This window comes from Canis lupus, chromosome 8 (assembly GCF_003254725.2).
Source record: "Canis lupus dingo isolate Sandy chromosome 8, ASM325472v2, whole genome shotgun sequence".
NCBI lineage: Eukaryota > Metazoa > Chordata > Mammalia > Carnivora > Canidae > Canis > Canis lupus.
In genome coordinates, this window is record NC_064250.1 from 62,605,717 (window position 1) to 62,632,830 (window position 27,114).

General features: G+C 38.9%; 1 protein-coding gene across 16 annotated transcripts in view; it reads right to left on the minus strand.

Moving 5' to 3' along the window:
- The window catches only part of BTBD7 (BTB domain containing 7), a 109,466-nt gene that overhangs the window by 24,751 nt on the left and 57,601 nt on the right, over window positions 1–27,114 (minus strand). Inside the window, exon 6 of one of the 16 annotated variants that reach the window (XM_035719670.2) lies at window positions 12,203–12,324. The exons of the other annotated variants lie outside the window; for them this stretch is intronic. Within the exon in view, the coding sequence (XP_035575563.1) occupies window positions 12,221–12,324 (104 nt within the window). The 3' untranslated portion in view covers window positions 12,203–12,220. Of the gene's footprint in view, window positions 1–12,202; window positions 12,325–27,114 lie in introns of those variants that run through there. 16 annotated transcript variants of the gene reach the window in all.

The window sequence follows — 27,114 nt, forward strand, 5'->3', positions numbered from 1 at the left end:
GGTGGCTCAGCGGTTTAGGGCCTGCCTTCGGCCCAGGGCGTGACCGTGGAGTTCTAGGATCGAGTCCCACTTTGGGCTCCCTCCATGGAGCCTGCTTCTCCCTCTGCCTGTGTCTCTCATGAATAAATAAAATCTTTAAAAAAAAATCTTCAGATGATCTAAAACTGGGAAACACTGGATGACAGGATCAAAACCGGCTAAACAGATGGGTCAAAATGAAGGTGAAATAGAACCAGGAAAATTAGGAAGTTCTATATATTAGTGAAAGAAAATCAACGGCACAAAAGATGATGGGAGAGCTACCTCAGCCATAACCCATGCTGAATGGGTACAAACTGTGATATGGCTGCTGTAGAGCTGAAACAAGCTCAAGCTTTTATGATTAAAGCAGAGTCCTAATCAATGGTACAATGTCACACTGCTGTCATGTGAGGTGCTGTGTTCTGTTCCAGGCCCTATGTTTTAGATGGGGCACTGACAGATGCAGGATTTCTCAGAGGAGGGCAAAAGAACAGTAGAGAGTTTGAGAACTGTAACAGGAGAAGCACTCTGAGCAACCAAGATTACTAGGCTTACGGAAGAGAAACCTGAGGGGAGACCATAGGCCGCTATCTTTAAATGTCTGACAGACCTTCATGAGGCAGAGGAGAAATGACAGACTTCCCTGCTGTTCCAAGGGCAGGTCCTGGATGTTAAATGGATGTTGGAAGAAGGGAGATATTGCCTCAATATTAAGAAATCTCTAACAATTAGATTGCTCTCCTCTTGTCCCCTCTGACAAAAAAAGAATAGAAAAATATAGGAGCAAAGGCTGGCTCATCACATATGAGATAGAGTACCAAGAACCCCTATGCTGGATATGGAGCTAACATTAGATAGCATCCAAGTTGCTTCTATCACAAAGATAAAATCATTTTTTAGAAAAGTGGTGACAGAGTATCAATGAGAGAGTAACTTAATCTAAAGATTAAAGATTAATTGACTTAATCTCAATATTAACCTGAGATCCTGATAAGGACATGGAGACCACCACAATGGAATCTGCATGTAAACAACACCCAAAGAGGTGAGTATGTACTGATGAAGAGTGAGGAATATGGAAAAGCTGTAAGCTGCCCGCATGATCTTATGGTGAGCCTTGAATGCCAGTAGCCAGAGGAAGACTTGTCAGTCTGCTGCTTTAAAGGAGGCAGGGGAGGAGAATGAAGCAATATAATGGATATGTTTGGGCACGAAACACGTGAAGTTAGAGAAAAAGTGGTTATTCAAAAAGATGTATCACGATCCTACGAAACCAAGATATTGGCAGAGGGAAGAAAAGAGAATTAATAACAACATCATATATTTAAACTTCTGAGGTTTTCAAAGAAGTGAGATGTGATAAGAAAAAGTGGGCTTTGCAATCAACAGATCGAAATCCCACCTTGGCCTCTCAGAAGCAAAGTCATTTGCTTAAATCCTTAGCCTCTTTGAGCCTGAAGTGTTCTCATTTGTAAAGCTAAGTTTATACTCCTAAATCAGGGTTGTTATGAGATTTAAATGAGATGGTACCCTTGACATTCTTCATTTGTTCAAACATTCTGCAGTACCTACTTGCCAAGCACTATGAATACACTCTTTTTACTGCACACTTTCCTGGGTGATATTATCTCGCCCACATGGCCTTAATTCCCAAAGCATTCTCATGACTTGTAAGTCTGTATTACAGTTCTGGGGTGCCTCGCCATGTCGGAGGAGCATGCAACTCTTGATCTTGGGTTGTGAGTTCAAGCTCTACAAAAAAGTTTACATACAGTTCCAACCCAGAGCTCTCTCCTGACTCCCAGACTCAGTCCAACTTCCCATTGGAGTGTTCCATGGGGATGTTCTGCAGACCTCTTAAAGGCAAATCAATTCGTTTCCTCTGAGAAACCTAGTATCCCCCTCTGACTTCTTACCCCTGCTTCCTCCCAAAGCCAGCAATCTTAGTACTATTAGTGATTCCTTCTCTTGAAGCCCACATCCAATCACCATCATATGCTTTTCATTCTATTCTTAAATACATCCCCTCAAAAAAAAAAAAAAATACATCCCCTCCACTGAAACTCTACCACCTCCCCATTTCAGAATCTGATACTTTCTAAACCCTGCATCACTGAAATAGCCTCAAAAAGTTCCCATCTTTCTCCCTTCCAATCTGTTCTCCATACTGTTGCCAGATGATCTTTTAAAATGTAAATTAGATTATATATGTAACAAATTATTCAATAGCTTGCAAATAACTTCAAGATAAAATCCAAACTACATATTCTTGATAGTCTGGTCATTGCCAACTTTTCCAGCCCCATTCCTGTTCATAGCAATCATTCATCACTTAGCATTTCCTAGAGTTCCAACAAACTGTCTCACCTCCAGGCCTTTGCATATGTTGTTCCATTTTTCTGAAATGCTCTTAATTCTCTTTATTAACTCATCCACTTTTTTTAGACTTAGCTTAGATGTTGCCTCTTTCAAAACCCTATCTTGATCTTGTTCCCCAAAAGCTGAGGTCAGGTGTTCCTCCTACCTAAAAAAAAGCAGCCCTATTTCTCTATATATACAATAGCATTAAATTCTCATAGTATTTTATATTTCTGTAATATTTATCTGAATCCTCTACCAGACTAAGAGCTCTTTTGGGGTGGAGGCCCCCCACCTTGTCATTCTACAATGCCGGACATCTAGTAGCTAATCAATTAAAAACAAACATAATAGGGGGTCCCTGGGTGGCTCAGCAGTTGAGCGTCTGCCTCTGGCTCAGGGCGTGATCCTGGAGTCCCGGGATCAAGTCCCACATCAGGCTTCCTGCATGGAGCCTGCTTCTCCCTCTGCCTATGTCTCTGCCTCTCTGTCTTTCATGAATAAATAAATAAAATCTTTAAAAACAAACATAATAGCTAATACTTTTGAAACTTACTATGTGCCAAGTCTATACTTAACTTAGAATATTTAATTTCTGCACTCCTATTCAAAGAAGGTAGTTTTATTATTCCCATTTTACAGATGAGAAAACTAAGATTCACAAAGATTAATATACTTGCTCAAAGTCGTACAGCTAGGAAGAAGACAAGTTGTACTTAACTAAACATAGCCTTCCCCTCCTGCCAAAAAATTTCCCTCTTTTTTATGTCTCTAAGCTTAGGTCTTACCTGGATTAATGCTCCTTAGAACTTTTTCATTTATAACCACTCTTCTTATAAGCAGAAAAGCATCTTATAAATACCAAACATGGTGACATTAACTCACAAATGTGAAAGGAAGGCAATTAGGCAAAAAATTGGAATGCTGAAAGGTATGTTTTACTTTCATTTTTTTAAAGATTTTATTTATTTATTCAAGAGAGATACAGAGAGAGAGGCAGAGACATAAGCAAAGGGAGAAGCAGGCTCCCTGTAGGGAGCCTGATGTGGGACTCGATCCCAGGACCCTGGGATCACGACCTGAGCCAAAGGCAGAAGCTCAACCACGGAGTCACCCAGGTGTCCCTGAAAGGTATATTTTAAAAAGAAATTTATCTAATATCGTCAAATATAATATTTTCATATTACAGTAAAGGATTTCAATTAGTGGTAATTTGCACTTTGTCACGGTTATCAATACTGGAATGAAAATGTAAATACAGCAACAAGGCCAAAGGGGTGCTGGCAGAGAAAGGCCAGTAAGAAAGATGCAAAAAGGCTTCATGCAATGTCATTTCCTTGATAAATTTTGGACCAGTCTCGTTGGTCCAGAAACATTACCAGCACACTATCGAAGGTGGCTGACAAAGTCATACTAACCCAAACCCCACAAGACCAATGTATAAATCAAAAGGTCCACTTATGTGCAGTGCAACTATTTATTTAGTTCACTTCTAGTGAGCAGAATGCCATGTTTCAAACTATCTTGGGTCAAGAAATATTTGTTATTGCTTGCTTTTTTTTAAGTTTCTAATCTGTCATGGACCAATACTTTAGTGGAAACCAGTAAAAATGCTGCTTGAATACTGTGGCGATGTCAAATTGCCAAAAAGTTTCTATATGCTTACTCTCAGTAACTGTACTTCCCTCACTACAGACATACTTTGAGAAGCACTGCTCTGGCTAGACTTCCTTCTCTTTCTCTATGCCAGTTTCAGGATATATGAAGGTTAAGTTTATTTCCTCCCATTTGGTACTAATAAACTCTCAGAAGGACCTCTTTTTCCCTCTTCTGGTTTCTTATAGAGTTTACTGACTCCATAGATAAAACAGTATCTGTATTTCTTTAAAGACAACTAAATACACAATCAGAATGACTACTTTTTTTTATTTTTTAAATAGGCTCCATGCCCAGTGTGCAGCCCAATGCAGGCCCCGAACTCACAACCCTGAAATCAAGACCTGAGCTGAGACCACGAGTTGGATGTTTAACCCTGACAGGGCCGCCGAGGTACCCTACTTTTTCTTTTTCTTTTTTTTTTTAAACTAGAAATAGGGCAACCCTGTCAGGACCCCTCTCACTCCTGAGAGCTTTCTCTGTATCTTTACTTAATAAACTTCTGTCCCTTTACTCACACACACAAAAATAAATAAATAAAAATAAAAATAAACTAGAAATATAGTGCTTAAGACTATTATCCAAATACGGCACAACACTGTACATATTCACCAACACCAGTCCTCCGATTCAACCCCTACCCATGTGCAGAGTACACATCCCCAGCCCAAGACTTTGGGACTGGCCATGAGATCTGCTTTGACCAATGAAACGTTAGTGGATATGATGTGAAAAAAAGCTTCAAAAGTACTTTTGGGAACTGGGCTTGCCCTCTTGCCTTCTCCACCACCATGGTAAGAAGATACTGTGTGTGGCTAGCTTGTTGATCATAGGAGAAAAATAAGCAGTAGCAGAAACAGAGCCAGCCAGCTCTGCTAAACCACAGTGGCAATCAGGATAACCCCAGATGCTACAAACTTAAATTTGTAATTTTAGCTGACCTGGAGATTTGTAGGAAATACATGTTCATGTCATATACCACTGAGATTCCCCAGTTGTTTGTTACATAGCAGTGATTGACTAATACACCACATACATTTTTAGATGAACTCAAAAGCCTTTATCAGTTTCCTTGTAACAGAAAAATTCATCTGTAGGCAAGACATTGAATGGCTCAAAGGTGCTCATGCATTCTGCTCAGGTAGTAGATTTTCAATGATGCAGTTGTGAGATTGGCAGATGAAATATGAAGTTAACGTTTCATGACTTTTTTTTTGCTTCTGTGAAAACTACATTTTACAGATCCACTGCTTACTTGATTAATCCCTTCTTCTATTTTTTTTTACCAGAATATTTTCTTTCTGATACTTAATGTTGGCAAAAATGCCTCTTTTTAAAAATGTGAGCTAAACACTATGAATGATCAAGGCAGAGATATGAAGTACAACGTATTAATTTGACATTTAGTAATACAAATGATTGTTCATTTAGTAATACAAATGCTGCATGTTGAATAGGACCATTTTCTGTTTTTACTATTAACATTTTCCCCCCTTTATGTTCCTCTGATGACTATAAAATAAGCTTCAATATATACAGATTTCCTGAAAACAGTCAGGATTTGTCTTTTTTGCCACTCTCATACTCTCTCCACCAGCACTAGTGGGAAACTTTTTCACTAACTCAGGTCTATCAGGAAACATGTAATCAGCTTCTAGATTCAGAGTTTCATATTGGGGCTGAGGTAGGAAGAGGAAGAACATAGGCAAGGGGAAAGAAGTGAAGGGAACAGTGGAGGGTGATCACAGCTTGCTAAGCAACACACACTGTATAATAAGTTTAGAGGAAGGCTGGTCTTACAGCAGGCATGGTGGCTCTTCAGTGGCCTGTTAGAAATAGAAGACTTCAAGTGCAAGCAGGCTTGAGAAAAAAGTTTCTTTAATTCTTTCCAACTAACCTGTATGGAACTGATTCCAGTTCCCAAGGAAATGGAATCATGAAATGAGAGGGAACTGAGGACAGTGTAAAGAGCTTATAGGCTTTGAATTCGGGCAGTTATCTTACTAACTCTTGACTCTCCCTTAGAGTCCTGTGCAGGATCAGAGCACACCCTCTGTGAGTCTCATTTCCTCATAGAGAGGATGAAATAATCCCATCAGAGTTCTAAGGATTATGTTAAATAACATCAGGGAGCCCGTGTGTCCATCGACACTACCGTTCTAGGCTAGAAATCTTCAATCAGCTTGCCAACTCCACCTCCTTTGACATATAGATAGAACTAGTCGATGCGTCCTACTGATTCTTCCTTCAAGATGCTCTTTGATTAGCCTCTTTATTTTCCATCCCCAGGAATGCAACCTCTGTCCAAATCCTTAGTACTTCACACATCAAACACTGAGAAGCTTCCTGCTGTCTACCTCCCTCAGTCTTCCAATCCATACAGAGCACACGGCAGAAAGGTTTTCCACCATCATCCCTGCATCTTCTCTATTTTAAACAGGCAACCAGAATTCCAGAGCCAAGGCAGAAAATGAGAGTCAGACATGTAAGAATTAGAAGACAAGTCAATCTGTGCTGCAGTGTTTTTAACTGCCAGTCCTTGGACTCTGCAACTTGTGAGTGCTAATTGGATAAATATTCCTCTCTGCTACTCCTCAGGAGGACCATTCTAAAGATTTTACAGAGCTCCTCAGAGCATCCTGGCAGGGTTAAAACCCTGGTGTCTCCAGCGGCAACCAGCCCAAGACCTTTCTCTCCTCCTCTATCTCATTCTCTCTAAGCCTACACTCCTGTACAAGGGCTTACTTAGCAGATAAGCTCATGCAAGCAAGCCTTTGTTTTAGGCAGCCTCAGCAGAGCTTGTGGGGCAATGGGAAGAGATACCCATACATGAGAGGAACAGAAGAGGCCCTAGAAAACAAGATTCTCCAGTGAGATTGTGGAACTAGCTCACTCACTGAAGAAACAGCAAAAAGGACTCCGATTGCTAATGGTAAGGGGGTGGGGGGGGGGTAAGTGACTCCTGCATGCAGCAGCATCACAATACTATGGATTCCCCTAAGTGAAGTATTAGTTTAGTAGTAGAGGAGGCACTTGAATGGAATGGGAACATTAGGAATTATAGGGACCTGAAATTGGTTGGCTTTAGCTAATTGCTTATCAAGTCGAGAAAAAAGGAAACAGGCTCCGGTTAGCCACCCCTCAATATAGGCATTCTGTCAAAGTCAGAAGACTTCTAGGTTGGTGTTTAAAACAATCCTTATTCCCTGCAGGTGCAGAACAGACTGTCAAAACTCAGGCTCCAGATTTAATTTTAAAGATATCAGACCTACAAAGACTTGAATGTAAAGCCTTGACAAATCTATGATCAAATCTGGGTCTGCATACAAATAGTTGGTGACAGAAATCTGGAATGGGGCTATTTGGATAGAAGAGCGAGGAATGTGAAACCCCAAGATTTGGTGAACTTTCTAGATTGGGAAACACAGCTCTCCTCATTCTTTGTAGAGGACAGTAGCCTCCTCCTGTCAGGAGACCCAACAGGTACCTGCAAAGACAGTGCTTGCCCTCTTCAAGGTCTGCCTCTGCCTCTGCTCACTAGCTCCAAACCAATAATCAGGATCTGATCACTCATGATCACAGTCTGAACAAGAAAGTACAGTCTCTGTTCTGGGAGGAAAGACTACACACACCCAAGAATTGCAAGACCTAGTGATATGTACTGGCAGGGTCTCTAAGACCTTTTGTGGGAGTGACTCTTGAGGGTGCTGGACAAGGGTGCTACTAGGTCTGTGGCAATACAACAAGAGCAGGAAGGTATTTGTCTGGAATCCAAGGGATTCACCAGGGCATCTTGTGTTGCTTCTCTGCCCAGTGATAACAGAGACTGAGCCACTATAGCAACCATGGATAAAGCAACTAAGAGCTTAGACACCTCTGGGATGAAAATCTGGGTTACCCTACCTGGCAGGCCACCCAGATCTGTTGAAATATTTGGCAAAGGATAATGAAAATCTAGGTTGGGGGATAGAAGAGGGAGATTGTGGTAATTTGTACTGTTCCAACTTGCTTAAGCCTAGAACCGCTTCCTACAATCTCCATTCCTACAGGGTTCCAAGCAAAGTTGGTCAAAAGAGAAATGTGTGAAACTGGGAGGGCAGAAGCAGCCAGTCACCATAACTAGATGTGGTGACAGGCAGTCACAGAGGCATCTGTGGATGCTAGCTTATCCTTGCTTTCCCTTGTTCCAAGTCTAGTTCTCCCTCCCACTTGCAGCCCTGGTGACAACACTGACCCCAGGCCACCACCAGATGCTTGGCTGAAGAGCCACAAACCAAAGAGCCACTCTCTCCCCTCCCCTGAACAGCCTCCTGTCAGTGGCTCAGTGTGCCTGGCTTCTCAGGGTGACTGGCTGGTAGCTCCTCTGCATTCTACTACTCTCCCATTCACATCTTCCCTTCCCTAGCTACCCCCACCCCCTGCCGTGTGTGAGGCTCAATTCCTAAAAGAATTCCCCTATACCATAAGTCATAGTTGTTCTGCTTCCCTAACTGAACTCAGCGATAGAGGTTGTTTTTATTTTTTTAAAGATTTTATTCATTCATGAGAGACGCATAGAGAGAGGCAGAGACATAGGCAGAGGGAGAAGCAGGCTCCCTGCGGGACTCAATCCCAGGACTCTGGGATCACGACCTGAGCCAAAGGCAGATGTTCAACCACTGAGCCACCTAGGCATCCCTGTTTCATTTCGTTTTTTTTTTTTTTTTTTTTTTAATTTAAAGATTTTATTTATTTATTTGAGAGAGAATGAGCTGGGAGAGGGGCAGAGGGACAGGGAAAAGCAGGAAGCCTAATGTGGGGCTTGATCCCAGGACTCAGATTATGACCCAAGCTGAAGGCAGCTGCTTAACCAACTGAGCCACCCAGGCACCCAAATGATAAAGTTTTGATGAAAATATCAATTATAGTCTCCAGTCAGCTGCAGCAGTGGGGACTGTGGCTAATTGCACCATCTTTCCTGAACTGAGTCTTTTGTAGAGGTGTGGCTGGTAATCACCTTGAAGGCTCTGTGATGAACTGGATCTAAATTATTGTTTTCTCCTCATTAATTTAAATCACATCAAATTGTTGATATTAAACCATTTTGACCTATGAAAATAACCTCAGATGATTAAATAATGTATTAATTTTCCACTGGTATGTAACAAATTACCACAACAGGTTAAAACAACTCATCTCCTGTTTTCTGTGGGTCAGGAATCTGGGCACAGGTCACACGGGCCCTCAGTCAGGGTCTCATCAGGCTGCAATCAGGTGTCAACTGGACTTGCCTTCTCATCTGAAGAACTGGGGAAGAATTTGTTTCCAAGCTCATTCAGGTTGACAGAAATCCTTTCCTTGTGCCCGCAGAAGGGCCCAGCATCCTGTGGCTGTGGGAGGGGGTGGTTCACACACAGCTCCTAGAGACTTCCTGAACTTCCTGTCCTGTGGTCTGCTCAACAACAGATAGCTTACTTCTTTAAAGCCGGCAAGGGAAGTCTCTAGAGCAAGTGTACTTTTAAGATGGAGTCTTCTCTAATGTAATGTAATTACGGGAATGACATCCCACCTCTGCCATACTGCACTGGTTAGAAATAAGACAGAAGCTGTGCTTACACTAAAGCAGAAGGGACTGCATGAAGGGTATAAATACCAGAAGATGGGGATCATTAGGCGTCACCTTAGGGTCTCCTTGTCACAGTAAGTTTATGACCATTCCAGTAATACTGCTTCTGACATACCGGACAATCCTAATCATTTTAATCTGTCTTGAGTGTTCCTTTCTTTGATCTACTTCAGGTCTTTTCTCAGATCATATCTAATTTTACCACTTCTCTGAATAGGAGTAAGAAAAACTTCTATCAATATTTTAGGCAAAGGTGCATTATAATTTGGCCAAAAAAGAAAAAAGAAAAAGAGAGAGAGAGAGGCACTAACTGATAAGGGAGTCAAGAATACTCAATGGGGAAAAAACTGTTCGTTCAATAAATGGCACTGGGAAAACGAGATTTCCATATGCAAAGTCAAACTGGACTCTGTCTTACACCCCTCACAAAAACTAACTCAAAATGGATTAAGGACTTAAATGTAAGACCTGAAACATTAAACTCCTAGAAGAAAGATTAGGACTAAAGCTCCTTAATATGGGTCTTGGTAATGATTTTTTGGATAGGATACCTAATGCACAAGCAACAACAAAAAAAATAAACAAGTGGGACTGCATCAAACTAAAAAGCTTCTGCCTAGCCAAAGAAACATTTGATAAGATTAAAATACAGAATGAGAGAAAATATTTGCAAACCATGTATCAGATAGGGTGTTAATATCCAAAGCATATAAGGAACTCCTACAACTCAAAAGCAAGCAATCTGATTAAAAAGCAGGCACAAGACTTGAATATTTTCCAAAGAAGACCTACAGATGGCCAAAAGTGCATGAAAAGGTGCCCAGCGTAACTCATCATCAGGAAAATGCAAATCAAAACCACGGTATACCACCTCACACTTGTCAGAATGGCTGTTAGCAAAAAACAAGAGATAACAAAAGCCAGCAAGGATGTAGAAACCTGGGTGCCCTGTTGGTGGGAAAACAAACTGGTACAGCCATGACAGACAGAGTATGGAGGTTCCTCACAAAATTAAAAACAGAATTACCATATGATTCAGCAGTCTTACTTCTAGGTATGTATTCTGAGGATGATGAAATCACTACTTCAAAGAGATGTCTGCACTCCATTGTTCACTGCAGCATTATTAAAGATAGTCAAGATGTAGAAACAAATGAATGGCTGAAGTATGGTATATATACAATGGAATATTATTCAGCTATAAAAAAGAAGGAAATCCTGCTACTTGGAACAACATGGATGAACCCTAGAATATCATGCTAAGTGAAATAAGAAAGACAAATACTGTATGACCTCATTTACCTGTGGAATCTAAAAACGTCAAACTCACAGAGAGAGAACAGAACGGTGGTTTCCAGGGGCTGAGGGATGAAGAAATGGGGAGAGCCTTGTCAAAGGGTACAGACTTTCAGTTATATGATGAATAAGGCCCAGAGTGCTAATGTGCAGCATGGCGACTATAGTTAATATTGTACTGTATACTTGAAAGTTGCTTTGAGAGTACAGCTCCAGCATTCTCACCACCACCACTGCAAAATGTTAACTGTGTGATGGAAAGGAAGCATCAACCAACCTTACCAGTGGTGAACATTTCACTATATATATGTATAGTGAAATGTGTGTGTGTGTGTATATATACACACACACGTATCAAATCATTACACTGTGCACGTTAAACTTAACACAATGCTATATGCCAATTACATCTCATTGAAGGGGGGGAGGGAGAAAAACAAAAAGAAATCTAGATTAAAATCTTATTTTCAGGGGCACCAGGGTGGCTTAGTTGGTTAAGCATCTGCCTGCAGCTCAGGTCATGATCCTGGAGTCTCAGGACTGAGCCCCACGTTGGGCTCTGTGCTCAGCGGGGAGCCTGCTTCTTCCTCTCCCTCTGCCCTTTCCCACTTGTGGTCTCTCTCTCTCTCATGGTCTCTCAAATAGTAAATAAAATCTTTAAAAAAAATTATTTTCAGTGCAAAAAAAAGAGGAAAAGTAAGTTGAATTTTTCTGGGTTTTATTTCTCATACTTTTTTGGCTAGTGTTCAGAATTCATTGTTCCTGTTGGTAGATACCAAAAATATCCTCTAAATATAAAATAGAGGCAGAGTCTTAAAGTGTAATATATTTATTTACACAGAAGGATATCTTCCAAGTTTCTATCTCTTTTAATAGTGTTACAAGTTCCTTGCAATCGTTAAATGCCAGAGGGCATTAGTAATATTATAGATCTATTCCAAATATCTTATGTTTTCTTTCAATATATTTTAAAAGTTATATACTTAGACTACCTCTGGATTGTCAGTGCCAATATAAAATCAATCACTGACCACAGAATCCAAGCAAATATTGGGAAGGAAATGAGAAGGTTCTCTGTTTTGAGAACATTACTCCCTTTTCTTTCTTTCTTTTTTTAATATTTTATTTATTCATAGAGACAGAGAGAGAGAGAGGCAGAGACACTGGCAGAGGGAGAAGCAGGCTCCATACAGGAAGCCTGACGTGGGACTCAATCCCGGGTCCCCAGGATCACACACCAGGCCACAGGCGACGCTAAACTGCTGCGCCACTGGGGCTGCCCCACTACTCCTTTTCCGATGGGAAAGAGGCAATCACAGATTCATGTTGCTTGTGTATGAAAATGTATCCGGAGCGCTTGAATTCTTTACTCTGATTCTTTTGCCAAGCTGTGTGAAAAGAAAGGACAGAGAGGAAGATAGGAAACAGGTTACTGTAGTAACTTGGTACATAAAGGAAGAGGCTAAAGGAAGAGGCTAACAGAAAGATTTCTCGAAGACATAAAAGGAAAAAGACAAGACTAAGAACTCTTGATACCTATTTGAATATATATTTATATTGTTTTAATGTTTACTTCATAAATTAATATTTGATATGGTATGTTCAATATTTAGGCTTAAGTGTTTTTTGGGATAAGTGAAAACAGCACGATGAAAGGGATGTCAGTTCTCTAAACACAGACACCCTACTTAAGCTTCTGCTATACTAGAAGCAGGGGGATTGAGTTCTGGAAGAGGACACCCAAACTCCTTGAAACTGAACACACATTCTGAGGTCATCTGACTAGAGATGTGGCATACTAACAGTCAGACTGACCAGAGACTCGACCCCAATTCCCGTTACTGTGCGATGTATGAAATTTCATCTGTTTCCTCATCTGAAAAAATGTTCCCTACTCCTCAAAAATCTCTTACTGTAATTAAGTTTCCTTGAGTACCATTATACTGGTATATTCTAATTCAGAAGCAAGCACAGGATCTGTGGGGACTTGGAGAGGGTAGGAGGAGAGGAGAGCAACTCAAAGATAATAAAGGGAACAGAGGGGATCCCCTGGGTGGCTCAGCCGTTTAGTGCCACCTTTGGTCCAGGGCCTGATCCTGGGGTCCCGGGATCAAGTCCCACATCGGACTCCCTGCATGGAGCCTGCTTCTCCCTCTGCCTGTGTCTCTGCCTTTCTCTCTCCCTGTGTCTCTCATGAATAAATAAATAAAATATTATAAATACATAAATACATACATACATATATACATACATACATAAATAAATGGAACCAAAATGCTGATGACCTGAAAGTACTGTTTACTTTCCACTCACACGTCACTTATTCAAATGTTAAATAAAAACAATTCTAGAGGCACCTGGGTGGCTCAGTTGGTTAAGTGTCCGACTTGATTTTGGCTCAGGTCATGATCTCAGGGTGCTATGCTAGGATCAAGCCCCATGTCTGGCTCCGCGCTCAGTGCAGTCTACTTGTCCCTTCCCTTCCCTCTGCTTGCACATTCTCTCTCTCTCTCTAAAATAAATAAAATCTTAAACATTCTAGTAGTCTCAGAACTGTGAAAAACTCAGAGGTTCACATACCTTTAACTAAAAAACAAAACCCACCCATCTATACCTATAGTTTGTTTACCATCCTTAAACCATTTTCCCACTGTGACACAATAGTAAGTTAGTATCCTTAATTCTGTTACAATAGGAAAACTCCAAAGGTTTTGGGATAGAGCCATGTTGATTTTCAGAAAACTTTTTGGTATTTACTGGTTAGTTATCTCTTAAATATAATTGTGTCTCCCTTCCAAACAATGTACATCACAGATGATCTCTTCTCATGGAGACCATTCTCTCTCTTCCCCCATGATGGGAATAAGTAAGCCCTGCAGTTCAAAAGACCAGGATTCAAGTTTTGGACTTCACATTTTCTAGCTGAAACCCCAGGTAACAATACATTCAAGCATCTGTTTACCTATAAAATGGAGAGAATACTTAGCACAGACAATGTGAGTTAGGAGCCTAGCAACAGTGCCTGGCAAAAAGCAGGTGCCCAAAAATTCTACTAAATAAATTAATAAATATAGCAAGAAACCTTAAAAACGAATTAGTAGTTTTTGATGAGTAATTTATAGACTGTATCTGCTTAAAGGATGTATGTATTTTAAAAAAATCCCACTATTTCTGGAACATTTCTCATGGTGTCTACATGTTGATTACCGTCTCAGCCAGAGATCTTTCAGAAAATGCACATGTAATCAGGCCATATTACTTGCTGTGCTCAGGATAAAGCCCAATGGCTCCACATGGTATATATACCAAGCTCTCTAATGCACAGCCCTACTGGTCTCTGGATCTTCGTTTCTCATCACACTTCTATTATCTCTGCCCCCCATCCCAACCCAAAGTGCCTGGCTCTTATTTATCTCTGGGCCTTTCTACCTGTTTTCCTTCTGCCTAACCTTTATCTCCAATCTTTAACTCCCATTCATTCTCCAGGTTTCAGCTTCTCTGGGAAGCTCCTGATATGGTTTCCCTTCCCTAAATTGAGGTCTGAGGCTCATCTTCCTGTGTGCTCCCCTACTACCTAGAGCATTGCTCTACACTTAATACTGTAACTGCCTATTGGTACTTAGCACTAGACGATCTTACTCATTACTTCAATCTCAGGTTCTGGCATACAGTAAGTACTAAATGGATAAAGTATAGGAGTGACAGAGCTAATTCTATAAAAAGGTCTATTTGAATCAACAGGTTATTTTCTTCATTCTCCTCTATAACATCCCATTTTCACCTTTATTTGCTGAAGATTCATGCAGCTACCATTCTCTCAGGTTTACAGACCTATTATCAGATTTATAACACTATATCCATCCATTTCTATTTAACTTAGTATCTCTAAAAATTTGACATCAAAACTTGTTTTAGAAGGAGGGGCTCCTACCAATGAAGACTTTAGATACTTAATATTTTTACTGCTTACATTTATATACAAAAAAACTATCAATCTGAAAGTTAAGATGATGCATTAGAGTAACAAGTTATTTAATCATAGGCTAGTTTAGAAATTCTTCTGAACCTCTTACAATTAGATACCAGCTTAAATATCAATAGGTTTAGAGAACCAATGTGATGCCCGTGTATCTTCTAAAAATATCTGAGTGAATCAGTCTCAAAATTCAGCATTGTTCTTCAATATAAGTTTCCATTAGGAAGAAACACAGACAGTGGAAACAGTATTAAAACCAACCCATTTTGGAAAAGGTCTAATGCCATTATGGTTGAAGAGGAATATGGTTAGAAACAAAGATGTGTAAGGGTGCAAACTGTTTTTGGGTTTTTGGCACAACTTTCAGATGTGTGGATATTTCACCTTCAAGTGCCATGACATGTAAAGCATATACAAGAAGTTTTATAGCCATGTTAATGGTACAAGGTATATAAAGTACAAGGTATATAAAAATGTTATAGTGAAGAGAACCAAAACAGAGCTCAAAGTCTTTTAATAAATCAAAGTCATTCCCTTCGTAGAGATATATTTAGTGAGGCTAGCCCATGTTAATTTGTAATAGAAACTGGTTTTTTTTTTTACCTAAATATATGAAAAAATAGTTGGAGGCAAAACTTTTTGGTCAGTTACATACACTCCAAACTCAGACTCAGTCTTTAGGAGGTATTTATAGGGTGATACTATTTGTTAGCAGTATTTTTCACTGGAAAGAGACAAAAAGGTTCTTAAACACCTTTTGCATTTGTATTATCTCAATATCTAAACATTAGTATATCTTATATTTTTAGAAACAAAACATTAAAATAACCACACACATCGATATAATTTTTGCAAAGCTAGGTGTGAAAAAGGCAAGACAATAATAAGTATAGTGTGGTGCTATTTATGCTACAACAGAACAAGTTATGCATGTGAAATACACACACACATTCATATACATATAAAGTAGATGTGATCAGTAGAAGTAGCCTTGGGGAAGAAACAACATAAGTATTTGTTTCCACATCTCTATGATGGGAAGAACGATGGGAGCTATCATATGAGTTACTGTAAAGATTAAGTGGGGTATTCCACACAGTAATAGCTAAATAAGGTCATTATTAATCTATCTTAATTCTTGGAGTAACTTCTAGTTACTTCCAAAAACAGAAGGAGACAAACACCTGTGTCTGGTCAAAGTCCCTTCTATCCTAGACTTTTCAGGAGATAAGTGTAATATTTGGTGTTAAGGCAGAAACTTCCAACTCTGTATCTCAATACTGAGTTTGAAAAGCCAGGATATCTGTATAATGCTGAGGTTCTTCCATATATCATTTTCCTTCCTTGATCATTAATGCCTTCCCCCAAATAACCTGCAGCTTGGATTGCCTTAGTTTGTTGTACTCCTTGGCAATAGAAGGTATAAGAGTAGTCAAAATTTGACTAAGGCAGAATCAGAAAAACAAAAATAAGTTGGGTCTTCAGGAAAAGGCCACAATTAGGCCACTTCTCTTAGGGTTTCAAAGAGAAAAAGGGACCATAATCAAATCAAAGTGGAATGGGAATTTATACCAAATAGCCTACTACCATGGGAAAGCTCTATGGGGCCATTTTTTATGGTTTTGTTTTGCCATCCAACGTTGAATGTTCTCTGCAATTGTAATCCTATGTATCACTGTTTAAATCAAGTCTGAATTTGGTAATTTTTTAGACTTTGGAAACTTGGAACCATGCTATCAGATGATGTGTCAATTCTTAACTTTAGAAATTGTTTGCCAAAGAATTAACGTAATACAGTTAAAAAAAAAAAGATTTATTTGAGAGTGAGAGAGAGCGTGAATACAAGTGGAGGGGAGATGGGGAGGGAGAAGCAGACTCTCTACTAAGCAGGAGCTGACCATGGCGGATCCCGGGACCCCAAGATCATGACCTGAGTCAAAGGCAGATGCTTAACAGACTGAGCTACCCAGGTACCCTGTAAATTCAGTTTTAAAAACATTTGTTAAGCCCCTCCCAGCTGCAAGTCAGGCATAGTGCTTGACGCCCACACTTCTATGAAGAGAAAGGAACAAAATCAAGTTGAGGAACCCAGGAGAATTTATATGGTGAGTATGTAGCAGAACCAGGTTTGGAGCACAGATCTAACCCCAGGCTTCGTATTTATAAAATACCATTAAGTTTGGATACCGTTCTTTATCTCTGAACCTGAGCAAATCTCCAAATTCCATGGGGCTGTTGTGAAGACGAAATAAAAAGACATATATGGGGTGCCCATCATGAAGCTAGTTTGAATGTTAGTGACATTCAAACATGGCTCCTTTTAATTCTCTTCTCCCTGGTATTGCATCTTGTATAGTAATGGTGTTCAAAAAATGCTAATCTGAAATCAAGTTTCTCTCTACTTCAGAATACACTGCAGATGCTTTCTGCTATCTTCATGGTGTCTAGAGTTCCATATACTCTTCAAATAATAAATGCTCAGCTCTTTCTTGTCCCTATGTTGTTCAGTTTTGTGTTCATATCCATAATGACCTGAATATAACATTTCATCTTTTGTCTGATTATGTTAATGTCTATACATTTCTAATTAAATCTCTCAGATCTTAACTATAACCAACATATGCTTTGTGCTGGGGAATAAAATCAAATCAAACCAAGCAAGTCTTTCTGTTTTATCATTTTCCTTGACTGTGGCATCCTTGGGATTTTAGTATGACAGAGAAAAGATTTTGCTTATTGTTGAGAAAACCTCCTAATTGTCCTTATATTAAACTTTATGGCTTCAAAAGATTAATAATAGCCTTGACTGGCTTCCAAGAATATGTTAAATTCAACTGATATTACATATCAATAGACAATAAAATAAAGAGTTGATAAGATTTTATTTGAAATTTTTAAATATTTATTTATTCATGAGAGAGGGGGGGGGGGCAGAGGGAGAAGCAGGCTCCATGCAGGGAACCTGATGTGGGACTCAATCCTGGGACTCCAGGATCATGCCCTGAGCTGAAGGCAGGCGCTGAACTGCTGAGCCACCCAGGGATCCCCCTTTATTTGAAATTTAACTTAAAATTGAGTTCAGGGCAGCCCGAGTGGCTCAGCGGTTTGGCGCCGCCTTCAGCCCAGGGCCTGATCCTGGAGACCAGGGATCGAGTCCCTCGTCAGGCTCCCTGCATGGAGCCTGCTTCTCCCTCTGCCTGTGTCTCTGCTTCTCTCTCTCTGTCTCCTGAATAAATAAATAAAATCTTTAATAAAAAAAAAATTGAGTTCAATGGTACAGAATTACATACCATTTAGATCACTTCTAAACTTATTTTTAAAAATAAGGCTTCATATCTCCAAGATGGAAATGCAACTTATACAGTTAAATGTTTATTACGCACACCCCCTTTTAAAAAGAAAAAGTCATTCAGTTTTCCTAAGTATTAAGATAACTCAAAATATGTAACTCATTGAGTTCTAACACTGGAACTAATAACAGTGTATGTTAATTAAATTTAATTTAAATAAAACATTTTAAAAAATGTAACGGAGAGTCTACTAAGAGAGCAAAGCACTGTGCTAGGTTCTTGGGGTGATTCAGGATGATGAGGATTTTGACCTTGTCATTAGGGAATATATAATACACTAACTGACAGAGGAAATGAGACAGGTACATTGGTAATTACAAAATAAGTTATATGTAAGAACCTAAAAGAAAAGTAAAAGTAGTTTGCAGGAAGTGGAAAATGCTTTTAACTTGGAATACTAAGACAAAACAAAAGGAAGTAGCATGTAAATTTCGTCTTTAAGAGTAAGGTAGAACTGGGACATTTAGTGGTCAAAGGCAAAGATATTCTAAGACAAAAGCAAAGTGTGAGCAGAGGGTCAGAGGTGAAGAGTTTATAGTCTATATGAAAAATGGTTTAAATTCTAAAATAAAAAATGCAATATATTATTACACTTTAGAGCTCACCCATAATTTTGAGTAAAGACTTTCTTAAGTGCTAAGTGTCATTATGACTAGAGATGTATAATTTGAGAGTTGTTTGAATTATCATTCCTGAAACTGAGATTAATTCTTCATCTATGTTGTATAGTTAACTGAAATCTTCACTTAGTATTCTGATCTGTTGATAATGGTCTTTAACTTAGCTCCATTATTCTCTAGAAAGCATATTCAGACTAATTTGCTGAAAAGGAAACAATTACAGACAGAAGCAAAATGAACTGCCAAGTCAACTGAACTGAAACAGAAGATGAGTGTCAACACAAGGACAATGGAGAGGATGGGAAGAGGGACGAAGGGCTTAGTGAGTCTGGACAGTTAGTCTTTACTACTTTGCATTTGTTTCAAGTCACACACACTCTTGAAATCTGACCAAGTTGCTAGGGGAAAAATTAGGTCACTCACTGCTTTCAGTTGTTTCTGTTAGATTTTTTTAATTCAATAAAATATAATCACATGCACTATGACTAAAAATATGGGCAATGCATTAGAGTCTACTTTAGAACTAATGTTATATATAATTTTCATATTCCAAAGACTGAAAAGTACACATTTGATCAAGATGAAAAAATAAAATCTGCAGTTTAAAGTATACTACTGTAAAGTGTCCTAAATTGGAATATACATGTAGATACTGATGCTAATTCTGGGCTGTTTTGTTCTGAGGTCAATAATATTTATGACAAGGTAACAGAAGTTTGTTTTTTTTTTTTTTTAAGATTTTATTTTTTTGAGAGAAAGAGACAGGGAGAGAGCAAGAGCACGAGGGGGGTAGGGCAGAGGGAGAAGCAGACATGGGACCTGATCCCAGGAGATCATGACCTGAGCTGCAGGCAGACACTTAACTGACTGAGCCACCGAGGCACCTGGAAACATAAGTTCATATGGTAGGCCCAAGAGTTGTTAAAATTCGTAAGAAAACCTGTAGTTCTCCTAAAGAGTGGATTTTTACTAAAAAAATTAGAAGTCAGGGATGCCTGGGTGGCTCAGTGGTTTAGCGCCTGCCTTTGGCCCAGGGCATGATCCTGGAGTCCTGGGATCAAGTCCCACATTGGGCTCATTGCATAGAGCCTGCTTCTCCCTCTGCCTGTGTCTCTTATGAATAAATAAATTAAGTCTTTAAAAAAAAATTAGGAATCAGTATATATTCTCATCATGGTACTCACATTTTCAGAGGTGTTTTTTACACAGTATAGTGCATGCTAAAATCATTATGAAAGTCAGTACTCAAAACACCTGGTCCTTCTTTTGAGGCTTTTCCAATCTAGCCATCTATTTTGGAATTTTATACACTGGTCTTTTTAATATAGGTACTGTTTTCAACCAGGCTTTCAAGCTGCAACTGCAGAAAACAACTCTAGCTGGCTTAAACAGAAAAGGAGTTTATCTGAAAGGATACTGTTAGCCCACAGTTGCTGAGAAAGTGAAGACCAGACTCAGAAAACAACAAAGAGCAGAGAAAGGCTGTAAGGTGAGGCTTACGTCAGGAAAAGAGCTTATCCTGGGTCCCTGGCCACACAGTTCCTGCTCGGTGTACAGATGGTGGATGCTGTCAGTGGAATCACTGCCACTGACCTCTCTCCTTTCCCACTAGATGTTGCTGCTTCCACCCTGCTTACAGAAAGAGTTCTCTACAGTCCCTGCTTTCCTGTCCTATCAGTTCCTAACTCAAAAAGCCTAGGTCATGTGCTTAAACATTAACCACTGAGAGGCTGAGAAACCAAGTATGTAACCTTTTGAGTTTTTATGCTGGGGGTTGGGCTCTGCCATCCAAAAAGACCTGTACAGTGAGGAATTTCTCAAAACTAGGAAGGTTGTAACGCTGATAGCCAAAAAAGTCAAATAACTGATACAAGAACACTCATCTATTCAGGAGAGAATGGCCTACTCAATACAAAGCCCTCTGTTCTCTGGTTAAGTGTTCTGAAGCAGTCTGGGTGGTGACCTACTCAGGCCCCTGCCCCTCTCCCTGTCCCCCCTCCCCCTGTTTTTAAAACCTCTTAGCTGGGCCCACATTTGCCTCAAGTATTCCTGCCCAAGTGGTTCAGCACAAACCAGGCTCATGGCTGAGACTCTTGAATTGATGCTTCAATCACTAGTCTGCTATTTCATTCTTACAACTAGGTCACAGTGGCTTCCCACCTTCAGCCCTGGAAAATGGTTCTCATATTGCTCCCCTCTCTCAAAATGCCCACATTTCTGGGGTTGGGGTCAGAGGGGCTGGTATGAGTCACAACCTTATCATTCATAATCTCAAGAAAAGGCTAGTTATTCATCTCTGTGCCCCACCATACTCAGGTTGTCAGGGCAACCAAATGAGAAAGTAAAAGCCCTTTGTAACCTAAAATGATAAGCATGATCTTATTAGTTAACATTATTGATACATATGACAAATCCCCCAGTTCTTTAGGATTAAGGCCTATTCTATCTAGTTCTCTCTGGTTCTTCTGAGCACAGATGTCATTCATATCTTTATTGTATTAAAAATTATAATCAAAGCAGTATATGCTCATAATCTAAAAAGTACTGTAGCTAGTAGTAACAAAAAACTTATTCTAAAAACAAAACTCTCTCCTCTCTCTTTTCTACTCCCAGTCCTGCTCCTCAGAGGCAACTACTCTCAATTCTTAGTTGTTTCTTCTGGTATTCACCACTCTGTATTATAATTTTTATTAAATCAATATTCAGTGTCCTTATTTAAATACTGATTACTGCTGAGCCAAGCAGTGTACCAGAATCATATTTTCTTCCATGTGTAATTTTAAATATTTCTCAGTTTTAATTTTTTTCTTTTCCCATTTGCTTCATTTTCTTAACTCTATTGTTAATTCTTTATAAAAGTATCATAAGATAAATAAAATCTCTTTCAATGCCCCTTGTCATTTAATGTTTCTGGAGTCTTTGGCCCTCCTGGTCCAGTCTAGACATGATGCCTACTACACCTATTATACAGCGAATACTAAGATTTCCCTTTCTTATTTTCTGTGTTTGATGCCATTTCCTGGATCTCAGATTTCATCAATTAGTGGAACACATCCTTAGTAACTTCCTCAGTAGGGCAGCAGGGGAGATCAGTTCTTTGAGGCAAGACTGAAAAAAATGCCTTTATCTAGCCTTACACTTGACTGACAGTTTGGCTAAATAGAATTTTGCGTTGAAAATAATTTTCTACCGGCTTTTTAAAGGCACTATGCCACTGTACTAGAGTGTTTTAGCTGGTGCTATTGAAAAGTTCAATACTATTTGGAGTCCTGTTTCTTTGTATGGAATCTAATTTTTTCCTTTCTGCAACATTTTAGAATCTTCTCTTTTTCCCTATGGCTCCCTAGGGGAAGGGATAAGCTCCTCCCCTCCCCTCCCCTTCCCTCCCCTCCCCTCCTCTCCTCTCCTCTTCTCCTTTCTCTCTTCCTCTCTTTCTCTCTTTCTTTCTTTCTAGTAGAAGCCCAGCACGGAGCCCAACACATGGCTTGAACTCACAACCCCAAGAGCAAGATTCAGGCTGAGATCAAGAGTTGGAGGCTTAGCTGATTGAGCTACCCAGGCGCCCCAGGATGAAGCTTTTAATAAATTCCTTTAGCTTTAACAGTATTTCTTACATTACTCCTTAGATACTGCTGCTCTTCCATTTTCTCTGGTGTGTTTCTAAGACCACCATTTGTTAAATTGTTATATCTTCTGGACCAATACTATACTTTGCTGTCCATCTCTGTTGTTTTACTTTACAGATTTCTTCAATTATATCTTTCAATTCTTCTATTTTTCATTTCTGCTACCTTATTTCCAAGAGCTCCTGTCTTTACTCTTACAGCATCCTACTTATATCTCATTGATGCAACAGCTCTCTAACTTAAGGGCATTTCTGCTTCTGCTGAAGTTCTCTTCTGCTTTCTTGAAGGTTTCTGCTAACACTTTGTTCTTTTTGTTCTGACCTCTGTCTCAATTTGGAAGCTTTTTTCAAAAGTCCAGTGAGCCTTAGATGGGTTTTCATATCTAAGAATGAAGCACTCAACTACTGTGTGGAAGCTCTGTTGCAAAAGCAGGACTGCTGACTATGGTTTTCTCTGTAGAAAAACTGGAAGGCAAACTGGTTTTGTCACCATATAACTCCTGAGCATAAACTTCTTCATGGAACTCCACCATATCAGTCTCCACCAGTCTATATACCCTTGGGCTGTTCACTATTTCTAAAGTTTCAATTTTTTATCTTGTATCTGCCTGGCGTGAACGAGAGCAGAGGAAGAGGAAAGATTTTGCCATTTACTTTGTAAGTTTTCACATAAATTCAGATTTTAACCTTGTGCTTTACCCCACACCTCCACTCTCCTTCTTTGTAGCTATTTCCAGATTTGAAATCTCTCTAGTTCAATTTCTTTAGAAAATAAATCTCAAGGTTTCTTGTGTTTGGTTGCTATGGGCAGGGTTGGGGGGAAGGGGAGCAGTGGTAGAGAAGGGAATTAAAGGGGCAGGTTAGGATTTGCCACCTTGCACACGTGATACTGATGGAGGGACAGACAGGCTATTGAAACAAAATGGAAAAAGTAGTGACCCATACATACTGGGGAACTTTAAAAAAAAGCACACAACAGAGGAGAATATGGATTGTTAAATAGAGGGTATTCAGAAAACCAGCTCACTATACGGGGAAAACAAAATCTCATTCCTTTCTGACACCACCTATAAAGGTGAATTCCAGAGTGGAGGAAGGGGTTGATCCAGTCAGTATTCAGACTTATCAAATCTCTCTTTTCAGTTAATTTGCTTCACTTATTCCTTCTTTCCAGTGTACTAAGTACTGTGAACTGCCTCTCTTATCCTCAGTGGTTCCCTCTATAGGCTCTAGAGTTCTCCTCTGTGTTAAGCCAGTGATAAGTCCTTATCTACTTTCTGGCTTCTAAAAATTTCAGTATTTCTCCACTGTTGTTTTCTTCTTGGATATGTTTGTCCTTAAGGGTTTATATTTACTTTAGTTCTTTACTATACCATTAGGGCTTTGGAGGAGCCAGAAATAAACTTATATTTAATCTGCTATGTAGGAAATCAAATGAAATTAAAGCTTATCCTAAAATGCCAGGCCAGTAAGTTGAGGCCCCCCATTACCTATTGATTGACCTCCCTAATGTGACTGCCTACTTGTCTGAATAAAACGAATTCTCAGTGTAGGTCAGGAATCTGTCCTTTGATCCAAACCATTTTGGCTGTCTGCCTATTATCACTTCTTTTTACAATGCTCTTGAAACTATTAAATCACCTCTCCGTCTTGAAGGACATATTTAGTCTCAAGGTCCCCAGCCTCCCTTGACAGAATTTGTTTCCTTCTAAAACTTGGCTTTAACTTTGGAAGTTAAATCTGTTTAGGGATAAAAAGTAACCATCATTAATTCAGAATCATTTACTGAATGCCCACTATTCAGCATAGGGGACACAAAGATGAGAACAATAAGGTCCTAGCTTCACACTGCCCACCAGGCTAGTCTCACAGCATCTCTTAACTGGAAGTTAAGCCCTTGTCTGCATCATAGAACACAGATGATTTTAGTGATTATTTTCTTAATTCTCTCCAAAATGGTACATAACTATAACCATGCTGGATGCATCAGAGAGATGCTAATTCATTATATATAATAGATGCCTCAGAGTACTATAGGCTTAATCTACTTGTAGAACTCCTGCTGAGAAAAACCAAATAGCCAGATATTTACAATACTTTGATAAGTGGCATGTACCATCTCACTAGTGATAAAATTATAAGAAAGTTTTAAAATTAGTAATAACTTAGTAAAAATCTGTGAAATATGCTGAGTATTAAGTTTAATCAATAGAATTATAAAACTGAAATGTGTTCTGAAGACTATCATTTAGCAGCTAATATTTATTGAATGCTAACTTTGTATCAGGTGCCAGTCAGATCACTTAACATACATCATTTCCTTTAATTCTCACAATCCTACTTCAAGGGTTACTATTCTTATTTTATAGACAAAACAGAAGCTTAGAAAGGGTGATTTGCTCTGAGGTCAAGCACATTAAAAATTGGTAGTGAAGGATTCAAATCCAGTTTGTCTGGTTCCAGAGCCTGAACTGAGCTTCTAAACTTCATAGTATAAAATTCCTCTCCAAGTGACCGAATATTCTTCTTCCCAGAGAAATGGGGTAAAAATTATGCTGCAGGTATGGTCTGTTATAAACACTAATATGAACAGTATTATGGTCATGGGGGGAAACATAAGGCCTACATAAGGCCTACAATCAAAAATCAAAACACCAAATAACCTAAACTCTGTATTTTGAATAATGAAACAGAGAACCATGTATATATTAAGGGAATATACATACAGTTTTTACAGTAACCAAAACTACGGTAATACAAGGAGTATTGTTTTATATCTTTAAATGTACTCAAGAAATATAATTTCTAGCTAAATCATAAAAAAAATATTTAAACTCATGTAACATAAAAATAATTTTAGATCAAGTATTACCTAAGATCCAAGAGCAGGCTCACAATTTTACTTTTCATTTTAATTTTCATTACTTTCATTTCATTCAACAAAAACAACAAACTCCCAAAGAAGTGTATTAAGGGATGTTTTCCTGTTTTTTAAAAACAGGAAAAGTGTATACAATACACTTTGGTTTCTTAGTATTTAAACATGTCAAAAAACAAAGCCAATTTGAGAAAATAGATGTTATTACACCTTTTAGGGAACGTTGCAACCTTCAAACTTTCTGATGAATTTGGTTTTACAGAAATAAAATAGTGGTAGGTCAAGCTGCTAGGTTATTTTGATAACATTATTTTCCTATAGTCTGACATCAAAATAGACTACTATCATCAATGTAATGATTCTTGTTTTAAACAAAAATATTTTAACAACACTTTGTGGTAACAAAACTAAATTAGTACTATCACTAGAAATATCATGGTAAAATAAGATTTTATTTTTTTTAAGATTTTAAAAATTTATTTATTCATGAGAGACACACACACACAAAGAGAGAGAGAGAGAGAAAGAGAGAGAGAGACGCAGAGACACAGGCAGAGGGAGAAGCAGGCTCCATGCAGGGAGCCCTACGTGGGACTCGATCCCAGGTCCCCAGGATGAGGCCCCGCGCTGAAGGCGGCACTAAACCGCTGAGCCACCAGGGCTGCCCCTAAAATAAGATTTTAAAAGATCCTTTATGTAAACCTTTTCAACCTTTTCTACTCAGGTTTATCAATAACTTCTGTATAATTCCTCTCATGAAATTAATTATTGCAATTTAGCTGGGGCTTTTATTTCTCAAAGTCCTATTAATTTGTTGGTTGAGCCATACAACACACATTTTTATTTTCAAGTTAGAAAAATGTAGCTTTCATGATTCCTTATTTCATTAAATTCCTGTCTTTTGCCATAGACATTAACATTTTCTTTTAATTATATTTATTTTTTTAAAGATTTATTTATTCATGAGAGACAGAGAGAGAGAGGCAGAGACATAGGCAGAGGGAGAAGCAGGCTCCCCATAGGGAGCCCAACAGTGGGACTTGATCCTGGATCCCGGGATTACACCCTGAACCGAAGGTAGATGCTCAACTGCTGAGCCACCCAGGCATCCCAACATTTTCTTTTAATTGGCAACTTCTAATGTTCTTTTAGGAAATACTCATTGGCTAAATTTCTTAAGTAATTTCATGTCATATAGCTTGTTTTCTTTTAACATATGGCCACAGAAAGCAAAGAGTGCATTCTTTCAAGACCACAAATTCCCTTTGCTCTGTGTGGAAGGTCTCTTTCCAGCTCTGATAAGTTAAGATTCTAATGTTTACCAATAGATACATAATTCTTTTGATGTTATCTTCATGTATTTATTTGCCTGTAGCCCCAGAAATGTGCTTTCATAACCTAAAAGTTTTAGTTTAGATTAAATAAAGAAGGCTCGAGTCTAGCACTGACCTTGCCTTACCCACTGGAGGCTGTTGGTTAATGTAAAATTAAGCTTGAAAAGAAGATACATAATGCCTAAAAATTTAAATCAGAAACTGCCTAATTCTTTGGTTCAAATAAACTTGTATCCAAATGTGACTATTTTCATTTTTGGAAGGAATTTTCATTCTCTTTCTAAACATTTAAACATCAGTAAGTTACAGAGTATAAAAATGACAACCTAAGTTATCCCAGGAGTCATAAAATCAAGAATAACCATGATATCTGGGAAACGAGGCTAGTTCAAAGC